Source organism: Gambusia affinis, linkage group LG08 (assembly GCF_019740435.1).
Source record: "Gambusia affinis linkage group LG08, SWU_Gaff_1.0, whole genome shotgun sequence".
NCBI classification, from domain to species: Eukaryota; Metazoa; Chordata; class Actinopteri; order Cyprinodontiformes; family Poeciliidae; genus Gambusia; species Gambusia affinis.
The window spans coordinates 11,622,733-11,648,379 of NC_057875.1; the positions used below are offsets into that span (position 1 = coordinate 11,622,733).

The 25,647-nt window shown below is 38.3% G+C and overlaps 1 protein-coding gene across 1 annotated transcript; it reads right to left on the reverse strand.

The window, feature by feature from the left end:
• Window positions 1-14,208: 14,208 nt before the first annotated feature.
• lrrc4.2 (leucine rich repeat containing 4.2) lies at window positions 14,209-23,933 on the reverse strand. Its single transcript, XM_044124901.1, has 2 exons — window positions 20,194-23,933; window positions 14,209-20,052 (listed from the first exon to the last, which is right to left on the reverse strand). The coding sequence occupies exon 2, from the start codon at window positions 19,929-19,931 to the stop codon at window positions 17,931-17,933; it is 2,001 nt and encodes a 666-aa protein (XP_043980836.1). The 5' UTR covers window positions 19,932-20,052; window positions 20,194-23,933; the 3' UTR covers window positions 14,209-17,930.
• Window positions 23,934-25,647: the final 1,714 nt, after the last annotated feature.

A 25,647-nucleotide genomic window follows, 5' to 3' on the forward strand; every position in this document is an offset into this window, starting at 1 on the left:
GTTTATGCTGGCTGATAAACAAGCTCCAGTTTTACTCAAGGTGACTAGCTGTTCATGTATCTGCCAGGGTTTCTTTGTAAAACTGTCTTACAAAATCTTGCAGGTGCCTCGCTCCTGTTAGCAGCTGTCGTGTGGCCTGAACAGGACATTGGTGGCTGTCCTTGACCTTTTCTTTCCTATTAACATCCTCTCCTCCTTCACATTATGGGGAGAGAAACATGATGGGAGAAAGGGCAGCTCCAGAGAAGAGAGGCTAAGGCGTGGGTGGGTAAGACGTTGAAGAAAATCTGTGTGTGTACGTGAGTGTGCGTGTCCCGCTGATCAGCAGTGTTCACTCTGCAGGAGTCCAGAGTGAGCGGTGTTGCCTTCAGGAGCTGGGTAATATATTCAGCTGATGAGCTCTGCAGTGCACTGTAAAGAGTTTTTTCAAACTTACTCACTTTTTGCCTTCCCAAGGCGTCACATGACAGACTCAAAGTTTCCATGACCCCTACTTTCAGAAACTGAATATTTTACTCCAAGAATGTTTTTTTGGTATGCTTTTATTTATTCATCCTTTCTATCTTTTTTTTTTTTTTAGGGATATGGTGTAAACTGGCTCGGTTTCAAATGTGTAACAATAAAAGGTTAACACAGTATGCCATTTAGAATACTTGGGGGAATTGGGTATTAGCTGTATAGATTAGTGTGTTTAAGAGTGACAGACAGAGTGGGTACAAAGGGCTGGCTGTGTTTCATGGGCTGGTCCTTATTTCCTGAAAGTGGCAAGCAGCAACTTGGAATATCAATGATGCTTGAGTCCCCACAGCAAAAAGTGCCAGGAGAGCGACTTTGTGTGAGCATATATATATATATATATATATTCACACACAGATACATGTGCGTGTGCACGCATGTGTGTGCGTGTATGGCACCATGTATGTTACTTAGCTTTTGCTACACACATACACACTCTTGCTTTGGGGCAAGCTCCTAAATTGTACTGAGACTACAAACTGATCAAAGCAGTTTCTAGCAGGATTGATGCTACTTGGAGTTTTAACCTGCTTATATCAAAGCTTCCCAACACACCTACTCTATCCCTTTCTCCCTAAACACACACAAAACACACACTGCATTGTTTGCTTGAATCTCCTTCTGAGGCCTGTGCCACTGTGAGTGAATTACACACTCGCTTTGACAAACACACAGACTCATGGCTAAGGAAAACACTGCAGCCTACATAAAGGCTTAATCATAAAAATGGTTGATAATCATAGCTGAGGAAACAAATTAAGTAAGATAATGTCTCACACTTTGGTTTTGTGTAGGCTTCTCTCTTCCTACAATATGTTTTAGTTTTCCGGTGTCTCTAATTTGGTAAGTTAATAAATGCTAGTAATTTTGTTTATTCTATAACAAAATCAGTGCCACATTCACTACGACTGTGGCGCAAATACTTCTGTTTTCATTTTAGCTGTGAGTTTGTTCTCTGACTATTATCATAAGATTTACACAACAATTTATTTGTAAAATTATGTTTTTATTTAGTTTAGTTAAAAAACATAATTTATGAAAAAAATAACCCTCATACAAAGAAAATTCCAGAAAAAAAAAAACAACAAAACAATAAGCAGGTTATGGCAAGGCAAGTTAATTTACATAGCAGATTTCAGCAACAAGATAATTGTTTTTGTTTTTTTTGGTGATGAAAACATTCATCTAAACAAACATTACATTTCAGTGGCATAGAAAAGAGAAGTGATGAAAAATTCAAACACACACAAAAATGAAATATGACCTTGATTAAAAAAAAAAACAAAACTTTGTTCGGATTTTGGGTTGTTTGAGTTTGTTTGGGTTTTGATGTGTCCGTTAGTTTTTATTTCTATTAATTCTGCTTCCTCTCTATTTTCATTTCAGCTTTTTCCAAATGATTCTAGTTAGGTTTATTTCTTGTGTCTGATCTTTTCTTAGTTACTCAAGTTTATTTATGCTTCTTATTTTTCTTAGTCTCCATTGTACTTTTCCTTGCCCCCTGTGCCACTTTTTTTCTCTCTCTCTCCTCAGGCTGCCTTCTGCTTTCTCCCATCACACCTGCAGTCAGTTAGCCAATCAGCCCAGGTCTTTTGTTCCAGCATTCACTCTACCAGTATTTAATCACACCTCTATTTTTCACTCTTTGATAGTTCCTTCCATCACTCCTAGAGTTTTCTTGCTGGTATTTCGCTGGATTTATATTTTGAAGTTTTTGGCCTCGGGGCGCAGCTCGGAGGACCAGAGGCTCTCCCCCTTCAGGACCAGTTTGATGGGATCCACATAGTACAGGTGTGGCCCTTCGGTCAGCAGCAGCTGCCTCCGATGGGCGAACAGGTCCTTGTGTTTATCCACTGGTCTGATCTTCAGGATCAGATTATTCTCCACAAACTGATGCCAATTTCTGTTCTTCCTCTGGCTCCCTGTCTTCCCTGTCATTTTTATAAGTTTTCAGTTTTGTCATTAAACACATTCAGCATGATGCATGCTCCCAACTCCCATCAGCATTTTGGGTCCACCAACAAACACTACATAACAACGTTGTGTTTCAGCATTTTTGCAGTTTTCTAGAAGTATATTCCAGATTAAACTGAATCCTGTTTCTTTGTGAATATTTTGGATTCTGGAGATCAGAACAGGGACTACCTTGATTAATCCCACATCAGATCTTTTATGTAATTTGGTACTCACATTTAGAAATTAACTAAATCTCCATGCCTACATGGAAAGGAAGGAACTTTGCAGTCATTCAAGTTTGTCTGTAGTTCAATTGTAAGGAGATTGTTTCAACCTTTTGGGAATGTGGATGTGATACTACTATAATGATTTTCCTTGTTCTTTGTTCGCCACTGTACCCAGGTAGGATGACCGATTTGCATGTCAGGAAAGTAAAATAGTATTATTTTACTTTCTTACATTTTGTTTTAATACATTGATAATCTAGTGCACATTAGAAAATCCATCCATCCAACCATCCAGATATTTTCTGTTCACCCTTGTCCCTAATGGGGTCAGGATGGTTGCTGGTGCCTATCTCTAGAGGCGGGGTACACCCTGGACAGGTCGCCAGTCTGTCGCAAACATCAGAAAATCACAGTGCAATATTGTTAGGGTGCACTGTATCCATTTTTAGTTTGAGGATACAGATCTAGCTTTCATTAATATAATTTCACAACATTTTTTGTGGACTACATAACTTGCAGTTTACACCACTGCAACATTTTTATATCAAAGCTTCCATCTCCCTTTTCAGCAGAATATGCTGGATATTTACTGCTCAATTGAAATGATTTTTTTATACTCAATAACTGTATTTGTTGGCTCAATTATATCAAGGAGGATGGTCATGTCTAGTGCTTTTTTGTTTTGGTTCTAAGGCCAGAAAAAGCGCAGTGAAAATACAATGAACTGGTGTCTATGAAGCGCTAACACCAGTTGAGCATTGGAACTAATTTTTGTGGAAAAAGCCCCCAAGTGAGAAGTTGTTTAGCAGTGAAATAGTGGACTTTTCTCTCCATCTCTGGCCTTTTAATTAGTCAAATATTTTTGGAGTCACTGTTGCTCTACTTTGCTGCTCAGAACTGCATTGAATGAAGTTATTTGCTTCCTGGCAATGGGGTGGAGACCTCATGGCATAACCAGAAAGCTTACTAGGCACTATACAAGTTTATCTAAAAAATTAGAACATTCTGAAAACAATATTTCTTGCAATACACTTCACGAGATGGAGCACATGTATCATAACAATTCATTACTGATAGTGGGAAAGATTTTAAGCATTTTGTATGTGATCGTATGGCTTTCAGATAAGAAAGACCCAAAATTCAGTGTCTCAGAAAATTATAATGTTACATAAGATCAATAAAACATTTAGAATGTCAGGTTTCTTCAAGACATACCAATTTCTAAGCACTTTATGCTTGATTGGGCTTCCTTTTGCATGAATTACTGAATTAATGTGACAGAAAGAACGTGATCAGCCTGTGGCACTGCTTAGGTGAAATGGAAACCCAGGTTGCTTTGATGGCAGTTTCCAAGTCATCTACTTTTTTGCAATCCCCGGTAGTTCCTTTATGGGGTTCAGGTCAGTCAACTTTGCTGGCCAATTAAGGACAGCAAAACCATAGTTGTTGTAAAAACTTCTGGTATCTTTGGCAATGTGGTCCTGTTGGAAATTAAATCACCTTCTCCAGAAAGATGTCAGCAGAAAAAAATCATGATATGCTCTGAAATATTCTACTGGATAGCTGTGTTGACTAGGGGCTATTTGATAAAAAAACAAACTTATTAAGAGCCACTTTGAAGGAACTAGAGTCGCATGTGGCCCACACTGTACAGACCTCTGAAGCCCTCCTCAAGCCGACGTGAGTCATCTATGATCTACATCACACACACTCTTATTATGGATTGCTTGCATCTTCATTTTAATTGCAAATTACATTCAGTGCGCTTAGCATCTCTATTACAGTGTGTTTCTCACAGTTTTCAGAAAGATGGCTGAGCACCAGACAGCCTGATCTATAAATGTGCACACCATACCATCAGTAAAGCTAAGTGTGTTATATATGAAGCCAGTAGTAATATGTGTAGTTAATTTGATTTACTCAGCACATACCACTCAGAGACTTTTTATCTCCTTCAGCAGTTGGAGCATTCTGCACCAGCTATGCCCAGGACTATCTGACAAAATTTAATACTCATGAATTATGCTATGAAAATGCCTAAAATAAATATTTCAAGGTTTGCTGTCTAAGCTGTGAGCAAAGAAAAAAAAAATTAAAGTTGCGAAGCAAAATCGTGTGGCCCTCACAGCCAAGCGCTGCTCCGGCCTATTGGCCACCGCGGGAGTTCCGGCACTACCATCCACCCACCACCGCAGAAGCTGTCACGCTTATTCCCCGCCCGACCGCCAAGCGATACACATGAGTGTGTTCAGCAACGCTCCCCGATTACTCACCAAAAATCTGGTGCAGATCGGTCGATGTAGCGAAGAGATATAGCTGACGGAATAACCTAGGGCATGCAGTGTAGTCAAATAACATGTCAATATTGCTGGGCTCTTCAGAGGTGAACAAAGGTCATACATAACAAGTTTGGTGCTAATTGGATCATCCGTGTGTGATTTAAAGACAATCGTATGAATATGGCGAGGGACTGATATTCGCCATTTAGCCACACCCATACGGGTCAGCCAGGATTGACAGAGTTCATTATATTATCATATATCTCAGTTTGCGCATGATTAAACCACTTAAATAATAGAGAAACAGTTAGACATACAGCAGGAAAAAAAGGTGACTTCCTGTTGGAAGTGGGTGGGGCTAAAGTGATGACAAAAAGACCATCACAATGTAATCAGGACTGCTCTGTAGAGATACGTATGTGTATCAGGTTTCCTAATTCTAGGTTAAAGCATGGCCCCCTGACTATTTAAAAATATTCTAGGGGGTGCTATAGAGAAATTAGGCCACGCCCACTAAATTTTAATATGGATTTCTGTCAGGGGGTGGATAAGGATCCATCCTAGTAAATTTGGAGCAGTGCGGCCAAAAACTGTGGAATTCAGAGCCAAAGGTATGACTGCGGCGTTTGAGGTCACTTCGCCAGGCCGCCACACCCACCTGCTACATCAAAGCCGGTTGGGGCTGGAATCCACAACACACCAATATGTTTTCTGTCTCTGGACAAAGATTAATGTTGATTAGGTCAAAGGGGCAAGATAGCGACCATTCCCAGTAAAACATGACACTTCCTGTTCTCAGGGGGCATGTCCTAATTGATGTCATCATTTGACCATTGGGTATTGTAGGACACCCAATGATGATCAATCACTGAAAGTTTGGTTCCTCTGACAGTTTTAGTGTAGGAGCTATAACTGTTTAGTGTTTCATGGCGAGTAGGTGAACTTTGCCCCTGCTAACCCCTCTTCAGCATGCTCAAAAACTCACCGTTTTGATAACTTTGAATCGGCCATGCCTTATAATCAGACTGACCGAGTTTGAAGCCGATCAATCGAAATCCCTAAGAGGAGTTCGATCAAAAACGATACAGCCAAAATGGGATCAAAATCGGAACTTCAATCCAAAATGACTGACTTCCTGTGATACTTGCACTATGACATTAATTGTAAATTCTGAACATCTTGGTGAGCTCTACAAGTGTACAAAATTTCATGTCTCTACAATTAAGTAAGGGGTCGTTTGAAAATTGCTAGGTAGCGCCGTTGAGCCAAATTTTGGCGATTTTTGCGATGACTTTAAAATACGAAATTTTTGAACAGGCTTGACGCGTCCGCCAAGTTTGGTGAGTTTTTGAATATGACAAAGCCCCCTCTTTGGGGGGGGGGCAGAAAAATAAGAATAAGAAACAGTACAAAAACAATAGGCCTTCGCAGCGCTTTGCTGCTCGGGCCTAATCAAGACCTGCAAGACTGTTCTGTCAATTAAAGCTTGTGCCCATCCAACCTCACCCACATATACCCATATACAGTCATACATCATTTCACCCAGATGATTCTCCTTCTTTCCCTGCTCCATATTGGATGGATGCGACAGTGGGACAATAATGGAGAGCAGAGGCTTGAGTGAGTCCTGAGATGACAGAGAGCCCCGTGTCCCAAAATCCCCCTTTACTGCACCATGTCGTCTTGTCACAGAATAATCCTTCCTCATTTCTAGAGAGGCACGGGAAGATATTCAAAGAGAGAGAGGAAGTAGTGAGATTAAACCAAGTCACACAAAACGTCCTTTATTTATCTAACGACAGAGCAAACCAACAAAAGAAAATAGAAGATAGGCTAGAAGTCACATAGGTTAGGGTCCACATATGCATTTAGGAGTACATGCAATTCTTAGAGAAATTTAAATTATAGAGAAATATTTTGAAAAAGAGCAATGGAAAGGAAAGGGACAACATGAACAGAGAGCTGGTGGCCGTTGTGTGTGGGTAGAGGAGTGAAAGAAGCAGACAGAGTGAGCCAAAATGAAAATAAGTGAGAGTAGAAGACTAAAGAAATTAGCTCATTTGAGTTGACAGAGCCGAGCCAGAGTGTTTGGAAGTGATAAGGTGGAGAATGTGCAGCACAGGCAGAAGTTGAAACAGCTGCATCTTCTCGTCCTTATTAATACCACTGACACATCATTAAACACTCCTGTTTCCAACTTGGCTATTTCTAAGCTAATACATGCATGTAAACATTAGCCTAGAGAACATTTGCCGTTGCTAATGGTCTGCATAATTTAAACACAACAGAATAAGCTGAAATAAAAATGTGTTTGTTCCCCAGTCAGTGCTAATCAACAGGTTGTTTCCAAACTGGGATATGAAGAATCCTCTTTGGATGGATATAAATGCTTCTATTTTATTAGTTTGACCCCAATTTAAATTATTACAACCATTAATAAGCTTTTTTCACATATTCTCAACAACCTGAGTCTTTTAAGATTTCTTCATACATTATTTTGTATCCATCTTTGTCTTACCTGTTCCTGCCGCTGTCTTCCAATTTCTCCCGTTCCAGTTCCCCTGCTGCTTCTCTGGAGGAACTGGTTGTTTTGTTCATAAGGCCGGACCTCATTTTTGGCCTGTATTTCAAACCCTGTTTTGAAATATATGGTTTTATAGGTAAACCATATTTATGGTTTATAGGTAATGTCTTGAGGTACGAAACATTTGAAGTCAATATGTCTGATTCATCCATGCATAGTGACTCTCGATGGATTGACTCAATTTCTTGAATGTATTTTAACTGACAATTGTCTGATGACTGTGGATATTTCTGCTATCAGTTTCCAGACACTTTTTGTCCCACTGTGTTTTCTATGAATATTCCATACTAATTTCTCAATATTCTAGTTATCAGAGACACTCAATTTGGGGTTTCCATTGTCTGATAATTGCCACTGTATATAGACAGGATTGGTTTGTTCATGTGAATTAGTTAACAACGTTGAGAAAAAAAATCATTGCATTGCGAAAAACTTTCAAATCTGAGTAGAAAAAAGTCATCCCATGTAGATACACAGTCCTTATCAGCAGCCAACAATAGCAGGAACAGCACATTTAAAGTTGCTGCAAGTATGTGCCATTTTCTCTGAATTTAAAAGACAAATTTGCAGTCAGAGAGGAAAAAAAATACCATTGGTTTTTGGTACTAAAATACACCCACTGGAAAAAACCCAAGTGCACTCAGCTATCTTAAGAATACCAGTTAACATTAGACACCATGTTTTGAACTGAAGGAAAAACCTGGAGGACCTGAAGAAAACCTACGCAAACAAAGGGAGAATAGAAAAACTACACTAACATAAGGCCATTGCCAAGATACAAACAGGGAATCTTCTTGCTGTGAGGCATCAACAACAAGCACACCACCAGCTAACAATAGCATATTCTATTTCATTTGCCAACACCTAAGATTGCTAAAGGTAATTTATTATTATTTTAGGAAGGAATCAAATTTTCTCTGTTATCTCTACTAGATAATATGAAATTATTTCTTAAGTTTGGAAGACATGATGACAATCAAGGCTCTCAGGTCTATTTTTATTCAATGACCAGGTATGCACTCACTGGCTATATTATGAGGTACAATTTGCCATTCTAGATCCCCTTTAGCCCTTAGAACTTTCCGAGTACAGATTCAGCAAGGTACCGGAAACATTTGTTAGGAAAAGAAAAATAGGTGGATATGATAGCAAATTGATGAAGAGGTGAGAAAAACATTCAGGTACATACATTATACTGATTTAGTGACTTGTGATTTGTTTGTACATATTGAAGAAAATTTACACCAGCTGTGCATTATTATTATTATTATTATTATTATTATTATTATTATTATTATTATTATTATTATTATTATTTTATTCTATTTATTATTTTTTTTTGCTGTACAATAAGGCACCAAAGTACAGTGACAGTTAAAGTGAATTTATTATGTATGTGTATAAAATTTTAGCTAAATTTATGGACTTAATAATAATTTTGTTTCCTATAGCAACAAATTCTTGAAAGAAATCATCTTTATGTTACTTATAAACAAGATAAACTGTACTTTTTCCTTTTTCCAATTACCATCTTCTCACTACTGCAGCATGGATTCAAGCACATACCAGTCAGTGAATAGTACCATGGAGGCTTACTGAGAGGTCCTTAAAGTAAATATGAATATAGTGCATTCTGTCAGGGTCACAGTAAGCTCTCTATTCACACTTCATGGCAACCATAATAACAGCCAATCACCATCGTACCGGAATTCAGGGAAACCATAGCAACTTTGAGGCCTTGAATGTAATTGGCAAAACCAATGGAATAAAAGAGAAAAGAGCCGGAAGTGAATTAGAAAAAAAAAAAAAATAATCCACACCATTGCCATAACTGTTGGATAGCTGAGGAATGAGTCAGTTGATAAACTAATAAGCTAAAATAGATGTGTTTAAGTGGCTCTTTTCTTAACACAATTTACACAGTGATGTTACATTTTAAATCTCTTTTATTCACACAAATGGACATTGTTACATGTACTTCCTCAAGATGCAACAGCTGAACAATGGGATTATTTATTTTACTCATTCTTAGCTGATAGATTTTTGTGTGAATTTGAGATTTTGTTGAAATGAAGATGTCAGTGTCATTGCAATATCAATGTGAATAAATTTAAACTATATAATTCAACCAAATGGTGTGCATAGCATAGATAGCAACACAAACTCACTTAAATGAAAAATAAATAAATAAAAAGATTAAATGATGTAAGTACATGATGTAAATGCAAGTTGTAAGCATTTTGGTTCAAATTATAAATTTAAAATCAAACTGTTAATATTTGATAATAGTATCTTTGAACTTTACAGAACAAAAGACTTGTGAAGGAAGTACAGTGATGTGAAAAATTCACCTGTGCAGATTATTTAAATTTGTACTTTTTTAAATAATCTGCACCTCACTGTTTTAAATAGTTAGACAGAGTTCAAGGGTTAAAACCTTGCTTACCAAAAAAGGACAATAGACATGCCTTATCCATCCAACCATCCATAACCACTTATCTTGCAGGATGGTGCCTATCTCCAGCAGTCATTGGGCGACAGGCAGGACACACCCAGGACAGGTCACCAGTCCATCACAGGACAACACTGAGCATTCAGGACAAGCAATCACACACACATACTTATACAAGAGGGCAATTTAGAGAGACCAATTTATCTTTTATATAAATATTTTGGAAGACATGCAATGTATAACAGCTAGTGGAAAATTATCACAGCATCAAAAGAACAAAACACTGTTACAATGTTTCAAAGCACACCATCATGACTGGCATAAGGGCTTGCAAAATTACAAATTCTTGGTTTGAAGTGCCGTGCTTAAAGTCAAGACTCAAGATGCTATTATATGTCCTGAAACTGGCTGCCTATTCTCAAAATGCCATCCAGATTGGCAAAATTAAAATAATTCTGCAAAGAAGAGTGGCCCATAATTGTAGTGATAAAAACAACTCATCACTAGTTATTGCAAAATCTCAGTTGCTGTCGCTGATGCTAATTGGGGAAAAAAAAAACAGTCTGTAAGGGGGCAACTGCTTTGTTTCATTGAACCAGATCAGTTGATGGAGTTTTTTTTTCCCTCTGATTAATAAATTTATCCTTGGAAAACTCATGGTATCTTTGTCTGGTATTAAAATCAGAAACATAAAAAAAAAGCATGTATATGGTGCAAATATTTATTCACAACACTGCATACATTTTGCCTTAAAAGAAGAAGGATAACTCTATTAGAGACATTAATATACATTTTTTAAAAATGAATAAAAATTTAACTAAAACTACATTTAAGTAATTCTACGTTTTCGGTGTCTGGAGTTTAAGGTAAGCAATTTTTACCTTTCGTCTGCTTTATTGTGTATCGCTGTATCAATTATAATATAAAATGTGATGAGTAAAATCACATTTTATTGATAAATGTGATTTCCTTTTGCTTCTATAGTCTTGAGTCGGTGAGGTGAAAACAATAAAAGCAGTGGGTACAGTGTTGCAGAGAAAGTACATGCACAGACAAGCTCCAGAAAAGACAGGCACAGACTGACATAGAAGTAAACCTGCAGGAACATCCTATGGTGGCTGTCTGCTCTCAGAGCTGCAGTGTTTGAAAGCAAGCAGTGTGGCCTAAATTACAATGACACTGACATATACCGCACAGTGCAACATAGTGGTGTCTATGCTCTGCAAGGTAGATGAGTGGCATGTTTTATGTTATCAGTAAAATAGAGTGGACAATGATTTGGATCATATTGTGGATTTGTATGGAAAACAACACAGATAAATCTAGATATTTTACTCTGTAAGTAGTATATATCAATGTCCGTTCAAGACAGAATAATTGTCTTTTAATATTTTCTGTTGTATTTAACCGGAATGAGAAAAAGAATTTAACAAAAACAAAACACAAACATATCGTTATGAAGTTGAGACTCAAATTTATTTTTGTGCTAAAACTGCCTGGTTACTTTCTGTTACTTGTTCTGTTGTTGCATCCTGCATTAAAGGGATAATTTGATCTTTTCAAAGTGAAGCTTTGTCATTGTTTCATTAGTATTAGGTAATCAGACTCGACTCCTGTTTTAGTTGATTTTAAAGTGAACTGAATTTTAAACAACTCTGATTGAAAGTGTTGATAACAGTGGGAAACACCTACACTACTATTGTGAAGGTTTTTAATATCAACTAATCCAATATTGTGTCTGAAGGAAACATTCACAGCTTAAGTCAGGGGTCTCAAACTCCAGTCCTCGAGGGCCGCTGTCCTGCAGTTTTTAGATGTGCCACAGGTACAAAAACGCTGGAATGAAATGGCTTAATTACCTCCTCCTTGTGTAGATCAGTTCTCCAGAGCCTTGCTAATGACCTAATTATTCTATTCAGATGCGGTGCAGCAGAGGCACATCTAAAAGTTGCAGGACTGTGGCCCTCAAGGACTGGAGTTTGAGACCCCTGCCTTAAGTTATTCTAAATGAACCCATATGACTACCTGGTGGCTTTGCGCCATTCTTAGAGTTTCTTCACTTTCCTGTAAACTTCAGCTTGACATATATTTCCAGAAGGCATTTTATTTTTTTTATTTTTTTTACAGAACTTCCATTTAAAAAAATCCAAACTGCCATTTAAGATATTAAACTAGGCAGAGATCTCAGACTCAGAATAGTTATAGCACAGTGATGCCCAGTGTAAGATGATCAATCAAGCTTTATTGGGGTAATGAGAATGCAGTCTTGGCCACTGTTCACTATAAGAAATACCATGGGTCATTTCTTTCAGTAACCTTGTAGGCATAGAAAAGTACCTCTTCCTGCAGAAACTTCATTAGCAGATACAGATCCACAAGCTCTGGGCATAGCTCTATCTCATAGTAAGCCAGCAATTGAACTTTATCTCAACACTTTTTTCTTTCTGTTTCTCTGCAAGTGTGACTGCCACTCACAAAGTAATTCTTTTTACCATTTTTAAATTTTTTTTAGAGAAATAGCATGCACTATTAGTTCTTGGAAGATACATCTTCCAGGACAAATGGCTCAAGTCTTATCAGTAACACCCACTAGCTGAGTGTCAAAAAAAGGAAGAGTAAACCATGAAAACAAATTAGTGGCAATTTGTGTGCATACTGCAAAACTTCATACAAATCATTTTGCAGACCAGATAACAAACTGGGTGTTATTTCTTTGAGGGGTTGAGGCAATAATACTAATATAAGGGAGTGAAGGAGGGAGGGAGGGGAAACAGAAAATGGCAGCCTGGATGGTTCCTTTGTAACAATCCAAGATCCAGTAAAATTCAAACAACTCAGCTGTTGGACTTCAGTCAGCAGCCACTTGAGAGAAAAAAAAAATAATATTAATCCTACTCTTGTCAAGGGAGGGCTTTCTAGGTGCTTGTTTTTAATAGTAAACATGACTTTTTCAGCATATTATGCCTGAGAGTGGTGGAGCACAGTCAGATCAGCTAATGGACAGTGTTATGGTAATTCCAGACTTTATTCTCTTTAAGCTGTTACACAGAAGAAGAGGAGAAAAAAATATTTGAAGAAAAGAAATAGTTGTCAATGTTTTCATTTATCTGGTAATAAAACACATAGAAGGCCTCACAAACAGCTAGAAGCCTCTTATGGGATTCCTAACAGAGCCAAAGCCACGTTGTGCTGGAAAAAAAAAAAAATGAGTCTGCTGTTTTTGTCAACCCACACACATTGAGACATCCAAGAACATCCAATCTGGCCAAAGCAAAGAGCTGCATGGCTAGTGACTGAGTGCAAAGAGATATTAATGAAAATGAGAAAAAACTTGAGTCTTGACTGCTTGTAGTGGTTTACCTGCTCCAGATGAAAACACTAGTTCATTTTTTCCTTCTATTTAGACCAAAGCAAAGCTTGAAAATTGTTTGCCAATAGTTTATTTGTTTTGAACATATGTGCGAAACATCCCTTTTTGCAAATTATGCTGGAAAAGACTGCAAATTACTCAGCATGGTTGTTCTGCTGTACCAGCAGTATAATGTATATTTTTTAAAAAACAAAACACAAATTGTGTACAGAGCGCCACATTTCCATTTGTTGCCAGTCCATGTTACTAAATAAAAAGTATTTTAAGTAAATTGTATGTTAACGTAGTATTAAATAATAACACAGGAAAATTTCTAAAATTTCAATCATTCAGGAAGTGGTGGCGTTGGCATTGTGGGGTTAGATGGCTCACCTATTTCTAAAACATGCAATAATATTTCAATTTTATATTTTAGTCAAAAGGGAAATATTTTTTGTTCTATAGATTCATCACAGATAGTGGAATATTTCACAACTTTATTTCTTGTAACTTTAATGAGTATAACTTAAAGATAATAAAAACCCCAAATTGAGTGTCATTTATAATTTCAATAGGTATTGTTACCTTGTAGCAATGCCTTGGAAATAGATGAAATGTAAACATCTTTCTTTTTGCTTCAGTTTTTTTTAAGTTAATGAAGAAGGAACTCTTTAGTCACAGCTTAAACTTCTGTTTCCATGTAAATATGACATGACACAAAGGTCAATTTTCTCTGGCCACCCAAAACTGTGAAAACAAAATCACTTTTTGAGAGAACTGTGGCGCAGAGTGACATCTTGAGGTAACTAAATCTGTATCACAACCATCAGACTGAATTTGCATGCCAGCACATTTTTTCAGAAGATTTTTTTCAGAGATATTATCATATAATTTTTTAAAACGCTCTACGTAATTTTGTTGTATAATGTACAATGACAAAAAAGGAATTGTCTCAATTTTAACAATATTTTGGGGAAGATCTAAGAATTCTCTTTTTATATTCATGAAGATAGGAAAGGTTCACAAATCAAATCGCTGATTGTCCAGATTTGGCAAATGCATTTGTCAGTTTTTATGCCTGTATCATTTTAAAGTGAGTCTAATAGCAAAAATCATTACTTTTTTTCCTTTTGTGTTCTCACAAATAAAATGAGGGTTTTGTAATTACCAATTTGTTCGAAGGAGTCAGTTACATATAGAATTGTCAAGTTCACATTTGATTAGTCTAGGAGTCTGATTTTTTTAAAGGTCTGTGGGTGTAAGTAAAACATGTACAAACTTGGTATTATGCACAAACCTGATTTACAAACAACATGCAAACAGGATTGCAAAATGAGGAGAATCACAGGTACAATTAATCTAGTGTGTCCGCCTTCATGAATATGCAAAACATACATTGCACTTTCTGATGATCTGGGATTCTGGGAAGAAGATATGCAAATGTAATGACTTACCATTCGTGATGCCATTAACTAAAGCTAAACAAGTTTGCTAGATGCTGTTTTTGCATCTTTATTTGATAGATTTGAAAAGTAAGTGTAAGCTGACCCACAAAGATATGTGCAGTGTTACTGGGATAATGGTAAAGCAGTTGCAGTGTCCCTGTAGTACATACAAATCATACACATCTTGCCTTTTAGTCTATTTTTTTATTCTTGGGTTACCCAAAATGCTTCTGGAAAAATAATTTAATTACATTTAGGAATTCACCAACACTCCAAGCGTGATTGGCAGTTTATGAGCAGACTCTGTCAATGCATTTTTATTATTTCAAAATAAAAATCTCAAACTTAGCTATAACAAGTGGTCAGGTGGAAAGCACCATCCTTCATATTCAGAGCCAACAATAAGAGCTAATACTCCAGTTTGACATCACATACCTGGGCAAGCTTTACAAGAACGACTTCACTTTCAAGAAAAATATTATGATTTTTTTTATTTCACAAGATCTCCTGCTATGGTATCTTGTTACACTCCAAATATGAAACAAAATACGAATGTGTAAAAAAAACACATTATGACCATGATTAAGCAGATGACCTGTGATACTGTGGACTTGTTTCTCTTTAAAACAATTTTCATATTTAAATGTTAAATATAAATGTAGCAGATTCTACCAGAAAACTAAAAAAATGGCCAAAATATGATCTTTTGGCAGGAAAATTATCCATAACATTTGGTCAAATCAAGCCAGAAATACTTCAGACACAAATCATCTTTCTTCCATGAACATTAGGGGTACAAATGATGGTGCAATGAGTGAGTTTGCCTAAAACAATAATTTTGTAAGATATTTTTTGTCACTATAAGATATTTTTGTATTCAAATTTAAGAATACAATTTGAATAAGCAATATTCAATTTGAATACAGTAAATGTATTCAAATTGAATATTACCGTTTTTTTATTAAATTTGAGATCATTAGAGAAAAAAGATTTTTTTAAAATGCTTTTCCCAAATATTTGTCAGGGTGCCAACAATTCTGCATGATGTACGATAATAGTCGTGCAGTGCTGAGAATTCAAATGAAATATTTGTGGTGGCTTCAATTCACAATGCTTTATTATTTTCGCAGGTGTCATATCTTAATTTCCTCTTTATATCAAGTTTCTTCAGCATTAGAAAAATTGCACTGAAATATAAAACTTTCAAATGACCATTAACCTACACTTTTGAATAGCATATGTCAAATCATTACAATATATGGAAAACTGCTGAGTGACTGTAGAAATGGCAACAATTAAACATCATAGAAGAGGCATTTAAATGATCACAGAAAGAAGCCACAGTTATGATAGCTGGCTTTGTAGCTGCATGACATCAAGATCATTGCTCAGAAATTCACTGACACAAACAGCATCTGATGAAAAAAAAAGCAAAAATTTAAAACAAATTGCTTTGTTATTAGGTGTCACTGCAAATTGCTTAAGGTGCCTTGCACTGCAATTTATATTATTTATTTTTTTCCATGATAACAACACAACATAAACATTTTTTTTTCTTTTCTCAATTAATATGAGATTCAGAACATAATTAGGTCTGAGGATGAGAATGTAAGAAAAGGAATGCACAATCTGTGTATGACTGTGTCAGACATGTATTTTTCCCCTTCACAGTCACTGAGAAATCAATGTTAAGAACTAAGCTGAGGCATCAAAGACCAACAGCTTATCTGACCTGCATAGAGCCCCACTGTGGGGTATAATGCAGCATTGTACACCAATTACTTAAAGACCCATTCATGCAGACACGAAGTAAATGCATAGGACCATACGATAAGGGTGTGGGGTAAGATACCATTTACATTACTGCCTTCAGCCTTTAAGACTAAACAACCTACACAAATATAAAGATACTGACAGAAGGAAAAAAAACACATCAGATGAAAGTCTTTCAGATTGGTGAAACACAAACCAAATTATGTTTTTTATTACTTCCATTGCCTTCTTTGTTGCTCCATAAAAACAGTGTTGCTAAAAATAAAAGGTGAAATTAAAGTAAAATAATTTATTAGTTTAGTCCAAGGAAAAGCTCCAGTGTCAGACATTCATTTGTTTGACTTCAGTACTCTGTGTTTTGTAATTCCAAAAGTAGAATCATCAGCAAAGCCCCATTTTCTTTTAAAAAATTAGCGTTGGAATGAGCCCTTGCAAAGACGAGTCAGGCAACTGCTGTAATGCATTACTAAATTAGCCCTAAACACTACACAAGCCATTAAGAAGCATGTCAAAAACCTACAGGGAGAATACAAAATGCAACCAATGACAGAAAATAAAATTTTAGCAACAGTTGTTATTAGACTGCATGTCACCTTTGCCAGTTGAACCAGTGAAGAATCATGTACACATTAAATAAACATGTTCAGATGCGCTACAAAATAAAGCACTGGCACTGTCTAAAGAAATACAACGTGCGCCAGCAAACACAGAGTTAATCCTTAGCTGCAGAAATTCACTGCAGTCCAAAAGCATTTGGCTGATAGCTACCAAACAGCACAATTTATCCTGGCTATTTTGCTGTTATAGGACAAATGTTTATATCTATCATTACTTTACTAATGTTTTTTTTGTTCTTTAGTTAGGGAATTCTGTTTTATTGCATATTATATTTGGCACAGTAAAAACAGGAGTTTGCATGTTGAATTGCAATTATAAACTGGTGCCTTTATGAAGAGTTTTACTTTTCCCTAAATGGGGTGAAAAAAACTAAATGCCTCTTTAGTTACATTAGACAGTACCACTTTCTACTTTCAGTCAGAAAAGCAAATTATTGTCTTTTTTTTTTAAATAGAAGTCATCAGATATTAGAAAATAGTTTCAAATTACTTTCTTTCTTGATATACTCTGCTTTTTTTTAACCAATGTCTGGCTGGAGTTTCAGTCATATATATTTTTCATATTTATATATTTATGTATAGGCATATACAAGAAAAAAAAGTCTGTTTTGCACTTCTGTACAAAAGAAAGTTAACATTTTGCTCTTTGTGCATTATATTGCATGGACTGGTGAGCAGATTTGAGAACAGAGGTTTGGACTGAGTCATAAATAGATCCACAGGGAGTTTAATTCAGATTTGGGTCTCTTGAACTTTCTCCTTGCCGTGTGAGGTCATTATGACATAGGGATCAGCAATGATGCTGATGTGGCTGTGGTGCTGTCTGACTGAGCGATGGAGAGAATTGTTCTGGGTCCAGTGAGCCCCATAGCTCCCTTGACGGGATGAAGAGGAAGATGACACATATCCAGGTTTAAATGTGTTGCTGTTATGTTCCACTAATGTTGGCAGTACCAAACCTGTTTCGTCAGAGCCACTAGATCCGGATGTAGGTGGTGGAACAGGTGGAACCTCTTCCTCCATTTGTATGATTTCTATTGTCCTGGCTGCAGCCACAGTACTTCTCTGCTGATGCCTCTTACGCAGTTTATAGAATGCTATCAACATGGCAGCTGCCAGCAATGTAACAGCTACAAAACAGCCAATGATGATTTTTGTGGTTTTCATCATCTCATCCAGACTGGCAGGTGGCCCACTAGGGACTCTGGCTGTAGGAATTGATACCTGCCTTGGAGTTTGAGTATTTTGGAACAGCACAGTTGGTGTGGAGATGAACACAGGTTGAAAAACAGAGGGTGAAGCGGGTAAAGTGGGCTTGGGCTTAGGGGTCTCCTCCACTGTGGGCTCTAACACTTCCACTGTGACAGTTGTAAAGTAGGATAGATTAGAAGTGTTAAGTTCAGCATTGCTGACATTGAGATAGGCAGAGGCATTGGAATTGCCTGCCATGTTGCTCACCATGCAAGTGTAGACTCCCGTGTCTGAAGGGAGAACATTGGAAAAGTTGAGTGTCCCATCATTGAGAACAGATATCCTTGGATGAGCAGAGCTATGGGTTAACACAGTCCCATTGGGGAGAAGCCATCGGACCGAGCTCATTGCTGCTGTACGACACTTCATTTCCGCCACCCTTGCAGCAGAAATGTTCAGATCTCTTGGAGCATCGAGTATGACTGGTGCTGAACACTGAAACGTTGTTTGATCAACTTCCACTAAGTATCTTCCTCTCATCTGGACTGGAGTGTGGCAGCGTCCACAACAGGTGGAATTTGTGGGAATATTTTCTCTGAGCCACCAGGAAAGCCAAACTACATCACAATCACAGCGCCAAGGGTTATGGTGTAGATGTAGCTCCACCAGGTACTGTAGAGGGATGAACAGGTTATGGGGAAGGGATGATAAATTATTATGGGCTAGATTCAACTCCACCAAAGCAGTGATGTCATCAAATGCATTCCTCTCAATGATGGTAATGGCAGAGTTCATAATCCAAAGTTTACGCAAATTCTTCAGCCCACGGAAGGCCCCGGGCTTTAGCTCTGGGAAAACATTTTCAGAAATCTCCAACTCCTCCAGTCCCAAGAGAGGTGACAAATTGGGAAACTCCCTCAAACTGCACATCCCTAAATTCAGGTACTTGAGGTTATGAAGGCCCTCAAAAGCCCCTTCAGAGATGTACTCCAACTTCCTCAACTCTCCCAAGTCTAGTCTCATGAGTGAGGGAACTCTGTTAAAGGCATAAGAGGGAATGCTCTCAATTGGATTGTTTCTGAGCCACAGCTCTCTCAATTTTGAAAGATACTCAAAAGCTCCACTTGGTATGACTGTTAGTCTGTTGTCAAACAACTCCAGAGTATTGAGGCTAGTCAAACCATTAAAAGCCCCAACTTCAATCTGCCTGATTGCATTTCTGCCCAATTGCAACACCTCCAGATGATGCAAATGTCGGAAGGTATCTGCTTGTATGGTCTCTATGCTGTTCTCCATCAGGTTCAGGTACCTGGTGTTGGCTGGGATGTTCGGAGGAACCCTGATCAGGCCTCTGCGGGTGCACACCACCTTACTGAGCTGGTTAGTGCAGGAGCAAACACCTGGACAGTTCAGTGGAATTGTTGAGCCCAACTCCGGCCCTGTGGACTGGCACATACTGAGAGCAGGCACCATGAGGGAAACCACGGCTAGCAGGGCTGTGTTCCAGGTAGACTGCACATTAACCTGGGCCAACGGACTCATGGTGTGGAGGGCTCATTATTCTGCATGGTGGGGGGAGACGGGACACACCGAAGGACAGACCACCCTAGCCTGGCTGGAGCAGCTCAAGGCTCCCAAGTTCCATCGACAGTGCAGGAAGATGCTGCATCAACATTTTTGTGTGAAGGAATGAAGGAGGAAACAGGCAGAGAAAGAATGAGAAAGGTTATTCTAAGAAAAGTAGCTGAGGAAAAGCAGATCAGCAATAAAACAAAAAGGTTGAGCAACAACATTACTAACTTACCTCATTAGTTTAAAGGTGCTCCATTTTCCCAAAAGTTAAAAGCAACAGCCATGAGTCATATTAACTGAGAAATCTTTTCCATCAAATGACAGAGAATATATATTCTCTCTTGTCCCCGTCTTTTGAAAAAGTCATGCAACTCTATTTTTTAGCCAAGGATATAAAATGTCTTCTTAAATTTAAAAACAAAAACCAGCTAAGAAAACACTGAGAGAAAAAGGTAAGGCCATGAAATCTTAGCAGGTGCTTAGATCCTTTCTTCCTCCACTCACTCCCCTCCTGCCAGGCTGCAGATTCCAAAATGCTGCTCCACCATGGATAAATCACAATGATCCATTACGTAGCTGATTGCCACAGAGGAGCAGAAAAGATGGGACTAACTGAAATTAAAGAAAAAAATTCCCTTCTCAGTCATCTCCTGGTACATGTGTTGGCTCGTTGGTTGGTTGCCTGTTTGGGTGAGAGACCTCCCTTACTGTGACTTTGCCAAGGGCTTGTCGGTCGCTGATTAGCCCTGTTGTGACAGAGAGTGGGAGACAAAAAAAAGACTAAAGAACTCCCGGCACAGTCATCACCCTTTTCGCTCATCCTCTGCTTTCCTCTTGCTTCCTCCCAACGTTGGGCTGGCCCCGGTCAGAGCAGCTGCATGCTGCCGAGTGCACAGTTAGCAGTAATCCGTCTATTCCTCCTGGGGGGGAAGGGGGTAGAGGGTGGTGGGAGAGATGGTGGCGGTGTGTGGAGGGTTGGGGGGCGGGGGTGAGGGATACGCTGCACTGTCGGAGCTTTGCAAAAGGCTGACGGAAGAGAGAGGGAAAAAGAGAGAGAGTACTCTTGTCCTCTCCTGCAACAAGAGAGAAGCGAAAAGATGACGCTGGGAGGACAACAGTGGAAGTGGGTTCCGTGTCTGTATCCATAAACAAGGAAAAATGTTGGGAATTCTCTTCTTCGCTTTTTGTTTTGTCCCATGGACTGTCTCCTGCAGTGTCCTTCTGTTGGCGTTTTTGTTATTTCTTTCTCCGGGGCTGAGGTAGTAAGTTGTGGCTGTTAGCCATGTGTGTGGCTGTCAGACTTGACGCTGGCTGGTGGACTGCTGCAGTAGTCGAAGTAGCACAGAGAGAGAGTGCATGTGGAGCTTAAAAGAAAAGGAGAGAAAGAATCCTTGATAGATTAAGAGCAAAAGAAAGATAGAGTGTACAAAGCAGAGTTTGCGAGGGAGAGATGGAAAGCCACGCGAGCACTCTCATAGCCAGCCCACCGTCACAGAAACAGCAGGAGCAGCATTCTTATCCTCATCTCTTTTTCTTGTTTATTCTCCAATCTCTCTTTTCTCTGCCCCCCCCCCCCCCTCCAATGTGTGTCGGTGTTGCAGGCAGCTAAGATGCTCGCTCTGCCCCCTCCCTTTGTCCTTCAGTGGGAACGTGAATGTACTGCTGACGCACTCCTCTCAGCTGCTCAGCCAGCCTAAGAGCAGTGCATTGGTTTGATGCAGTGTTCCTGTGTATTAACACATTCAGCCTCCCCATCTCTCCTTCTCCCTCCCTTCACTGTAAGTATCTTCACCTCTCTTTCTCTACCCCCCTTCCACCCCTCAATTTCTCACATGTTCTACCCCCTTGCCTTCTTTCGTCACTCAAACTCTTCCCTGCTCATTCCTCGCCACTCGAACTTGCGGTCTGTCTGGAAGCTCCCTCTCTTCAGCCAATTATTTAAATTGTTGCTCCCAATTCCAATACATATAAAAGTCAGACTTTGAACGCCAGGTCCAGAGATGTTTTACATTTCCTGTGTTTTTTCTCAAACTTGAGTTCACCAGTTAACCAGAGTTTTCTATAGTGGCGAAGCTGCTCTTCCGCACCTCCTGAAAGTCAGTCTGCTGTGAATGTGCCTGATGCAGAAGAATTAAAACGAAAGACATAGTGGTTCCTTAATTCCTCAGCTGTCTAGAATTTATTATGTGAGTGAGGGGGTCAGGGTGTGTGACATCAGAGAATGCTGAAAATGCTGACTCTGCTTCTCCGCTGGGCAGTCTTCTCTGTGGGGAGGAGAAAGATGAAACAGCTTGCACAGTGTTATCTTTTGGAAAGATGAGAAAAAAAACAGGAGAGAAGAGACTTACCAAATGAAAGTGTGTTTGAGAGGGCGGGGGGTTGGGCAGAAGAAGACATCCATGTCCTTGGTGGATTGGCAAAAAGAGAAAAAGGAGAAAACAGAAAAATAGTGAAAGAGAAAAAGTATAAGGCAGAAGGGTTGACAGAAGACATCATGAATTTCTGTCAGTAAAATGGCACTAAGGGAAAAATGAAAGGAAATGAGGATTAAAGATGAGTATCTATTCTAGACATTAGTGTTGACATTGTTGTATTAGGCATCATTTAAGTGTAGTAGAAAAAGCCTCACCTTCTTAACCTAGTTAAAGATGAGGTGCAGCCAAAGGTGGAGCGACAAAGTATTAAGTAAAGACTGTATACTTACATAAATGTGACTTCTTGGTTTTCAATTTTTAACAAATTAACAGCTTTTTTTAAACATAATTATAATACCATATTTGTCTGCAGAATTTTGAAGAAAGGGATTCATTTAGAACTATTTGAAAAAAGGGTGTACCTTATCAAAATGTGAAAACAATGAAGCACTGTGAATATGTTTTGAATGCATCGTACCTGAGGACAATTCAGAGTGAACAGGTACCCTAACAGACATGCTTTTTTACTGTGAGAGCAATTTGAAGTGCCTAGAAAGAACCCAGGCATATACAGGGAGAACATGCAAATTCCATGCCCATGGCAGGGGCCCAGGGCCTTCTGCCTACAAGAAAACGTTTGTGTCGCAGCCTGAAATGTAAATAAACCAACCTTTTTTCTCCAAAAATTGATACATCTTTTACATTGAGAGATGGTAGTGTTAAACTCATTTTGTTAAAAATTTTCTGGCCCCTGGCAAATTTTGAGTTCAGTTCAGTTTGTCAATTTGGATGTAAAACAGTTTTAAATTATTTATTTTATTCATTTTTTTTTCATCTCAAAAACCCAGGATTTTAAATGGAGTGTTTCAACTTTTTCTATCAAATGTATATTAATATTATTTGTGTCTGCCAATATGAAACAGCATGATACTGATAATTTTTCCAGTAATATTTAAGAGGAGAGGTTGGAGATGCTCTATAAATAAAACATGTCTGTCCTTCTTTGACCTTTTGTTGTTTGGAGCTAAAGCGTAGTACAAACAACAAAGGGAATAAATGGAACTTAGTTCTGTATGTTTTGTGCAGCAAAGGATGAAGGTGAGAGGGTCAAAAGAAAAGGTGAGGATGAGTGTTATTGACAAACTTCGAGGTAAAAATTCTTCAAGAGGTAAAATTTGAGAGGAACAAATTAACTGGAGGGATTGTCCCACGTTTGTCTGTTTTAGTTAAAGGTTAAGTATTGAAAAACAGAAAGGGATGGAAAATGAGTTGGAGTCTGTTGAGAGAGACCAGTAGAGCAGGAGGGAAATAAAACGATTAGCTGAGGTGGGTAGACAGGATTGGTCAAATAATTGATGAGTATGGTTGTAGCTGCTATGATAATAATATTACAGATGCATGAGCATGCAAAGGTCGCTTATATTGAATATGGAATTATTTCTTTTGCTGTCTTCATGCCAGCCATAGTTTTCCATTTTTTACTTATTGCCTTGGTCTGTTTATGTGCTCCAGTTTTCAGGATCTGGGTGAATGTTTGGGCTTTTGTGTTCCTGTTTGAACACAAAATCATGAGAAGAGTGTCTCTGCTGGAGGGCATGACTCTCCTGTTTACCACACACCAGGTTACTATCAGGTCATCTGGATGCTTGTGATATAATGAGCAGTTGAAGTTCCTCTCTTTCTCTGATGGTAAACCTTTCTGGGTATTGTTAAACCTCTATCGTTACTATCCTTTTGTGTACTCAAGTGAAAGTAATTTAGATTCTGAAGTTTACTTTGCTTGTTTCTCCCAGCTATTCCGGTACCTTCCAGGTTGAAGCTGTCACAGGTGACCTCGTTTTGTCAAAAATTCCCTCTTCCAATGTAATCCTCCTCCTTTGGATTCTCAGTTCATAGATGCTTTAGCTGCTCCATCACGTTTCTCCAACGTCCTCTGCTCAGACCCTGCTGGATTTCTCACTCAGGTTCCAATGGCAAATAAAGGATTCCCTTCGGACAAGATCCATTTCCAGACACCAGCATCTTTCACCCACCACCTGGATCTCCAAGCATCCCTGGCATCTGTTTTTCATCCTGGAACTGTAAGATCTCTTCTCAACATCTCTCATGATTCAACCAACTTGTGATCCCCCTTCTAACCATTGCCTCTCCTTTCTGGACACCATAGAAACCCGAAATCCTGACAAATTTTTTGTGTGTCTGCTATTTTGAAAACATATATTTTCTAATTCTTTTGACCCACATTATTCTCCATGTGGGTCAGAAAACTTTAAACATCAACAGCCCAATAGAGACAGAAAAACACTCCTGGCTTGTGAGAATGATTTTTTTTAAAGAACTATAAAAAGTGTGTCAGGGCAAGGATTTATTGTCGTCCAAGAATGTATTTTTATGGAACTGTAAATTAAAATGAGTTTTATGACATTGTTTTATGGTTGGATATCCCTTTTTTTCTTCTTTTTGCAAATTATATAGCTGGAATTAAATAAAAAAAAACCACAATGTTTGAAGTATAATTTTGAGGAATTGAATTATAGTTGAGGTCTTTTGTATATTTTGTCTGACTTATGCCTGGACAGAAAAGGTTTTATTAAGTTTCTAATGGACTCATTCATCATCCAGTGTATTTGTATAGCTGATTTTAGCAATAAGATTGAATGCTGCTTCTCCATGTTTGGTTTTCTTTCTGGGAATGCAGAATTGCCTTACTGTAATTTCCCTACTATTACTGTATCTATGTTATATTAGCATGCCTGACACATTGGGTCTTTTAAAGTTCCACAATCCATGTATATAGTAGGTTTCTAGAGTTAATCCCTGGTGTAGCATTTACTGTAGATTCAGAAGAACCTTTTTAGGATGTAAAACAAAGTGATCTTCCAGTCTAATTTAGTGCAACTCTGGATCATAATGTTCTGCTTTAAAAAAAAAAAAAGTCAGAACATGCTGTCCCTCCTCAATAGCAAACAGGGTACAGACTTTATCACTTATTCTTCACTCCACCCCACTCTAAAAATCAGAAATCATCTTGTGCAGACAAATATTGATGCATAGTAAGATGACTATTGTCCATTTTAAATTGGCTGTCAAGGACTGAGGTGTCCAAAATGATTTGCTAAATTTTACTGAGAAACAGAAAAGCATTGCTAAGCCTGCCAAAAGATTTGCCCAGACGCCTCCTCCCATTCTGACATTTTCAAAGCACTTCCCCTGAGACAGTTTCCTGGCATCTCAACCAAAAGCTCAAATTACCTAAGCTGGTTTCTGCTTAT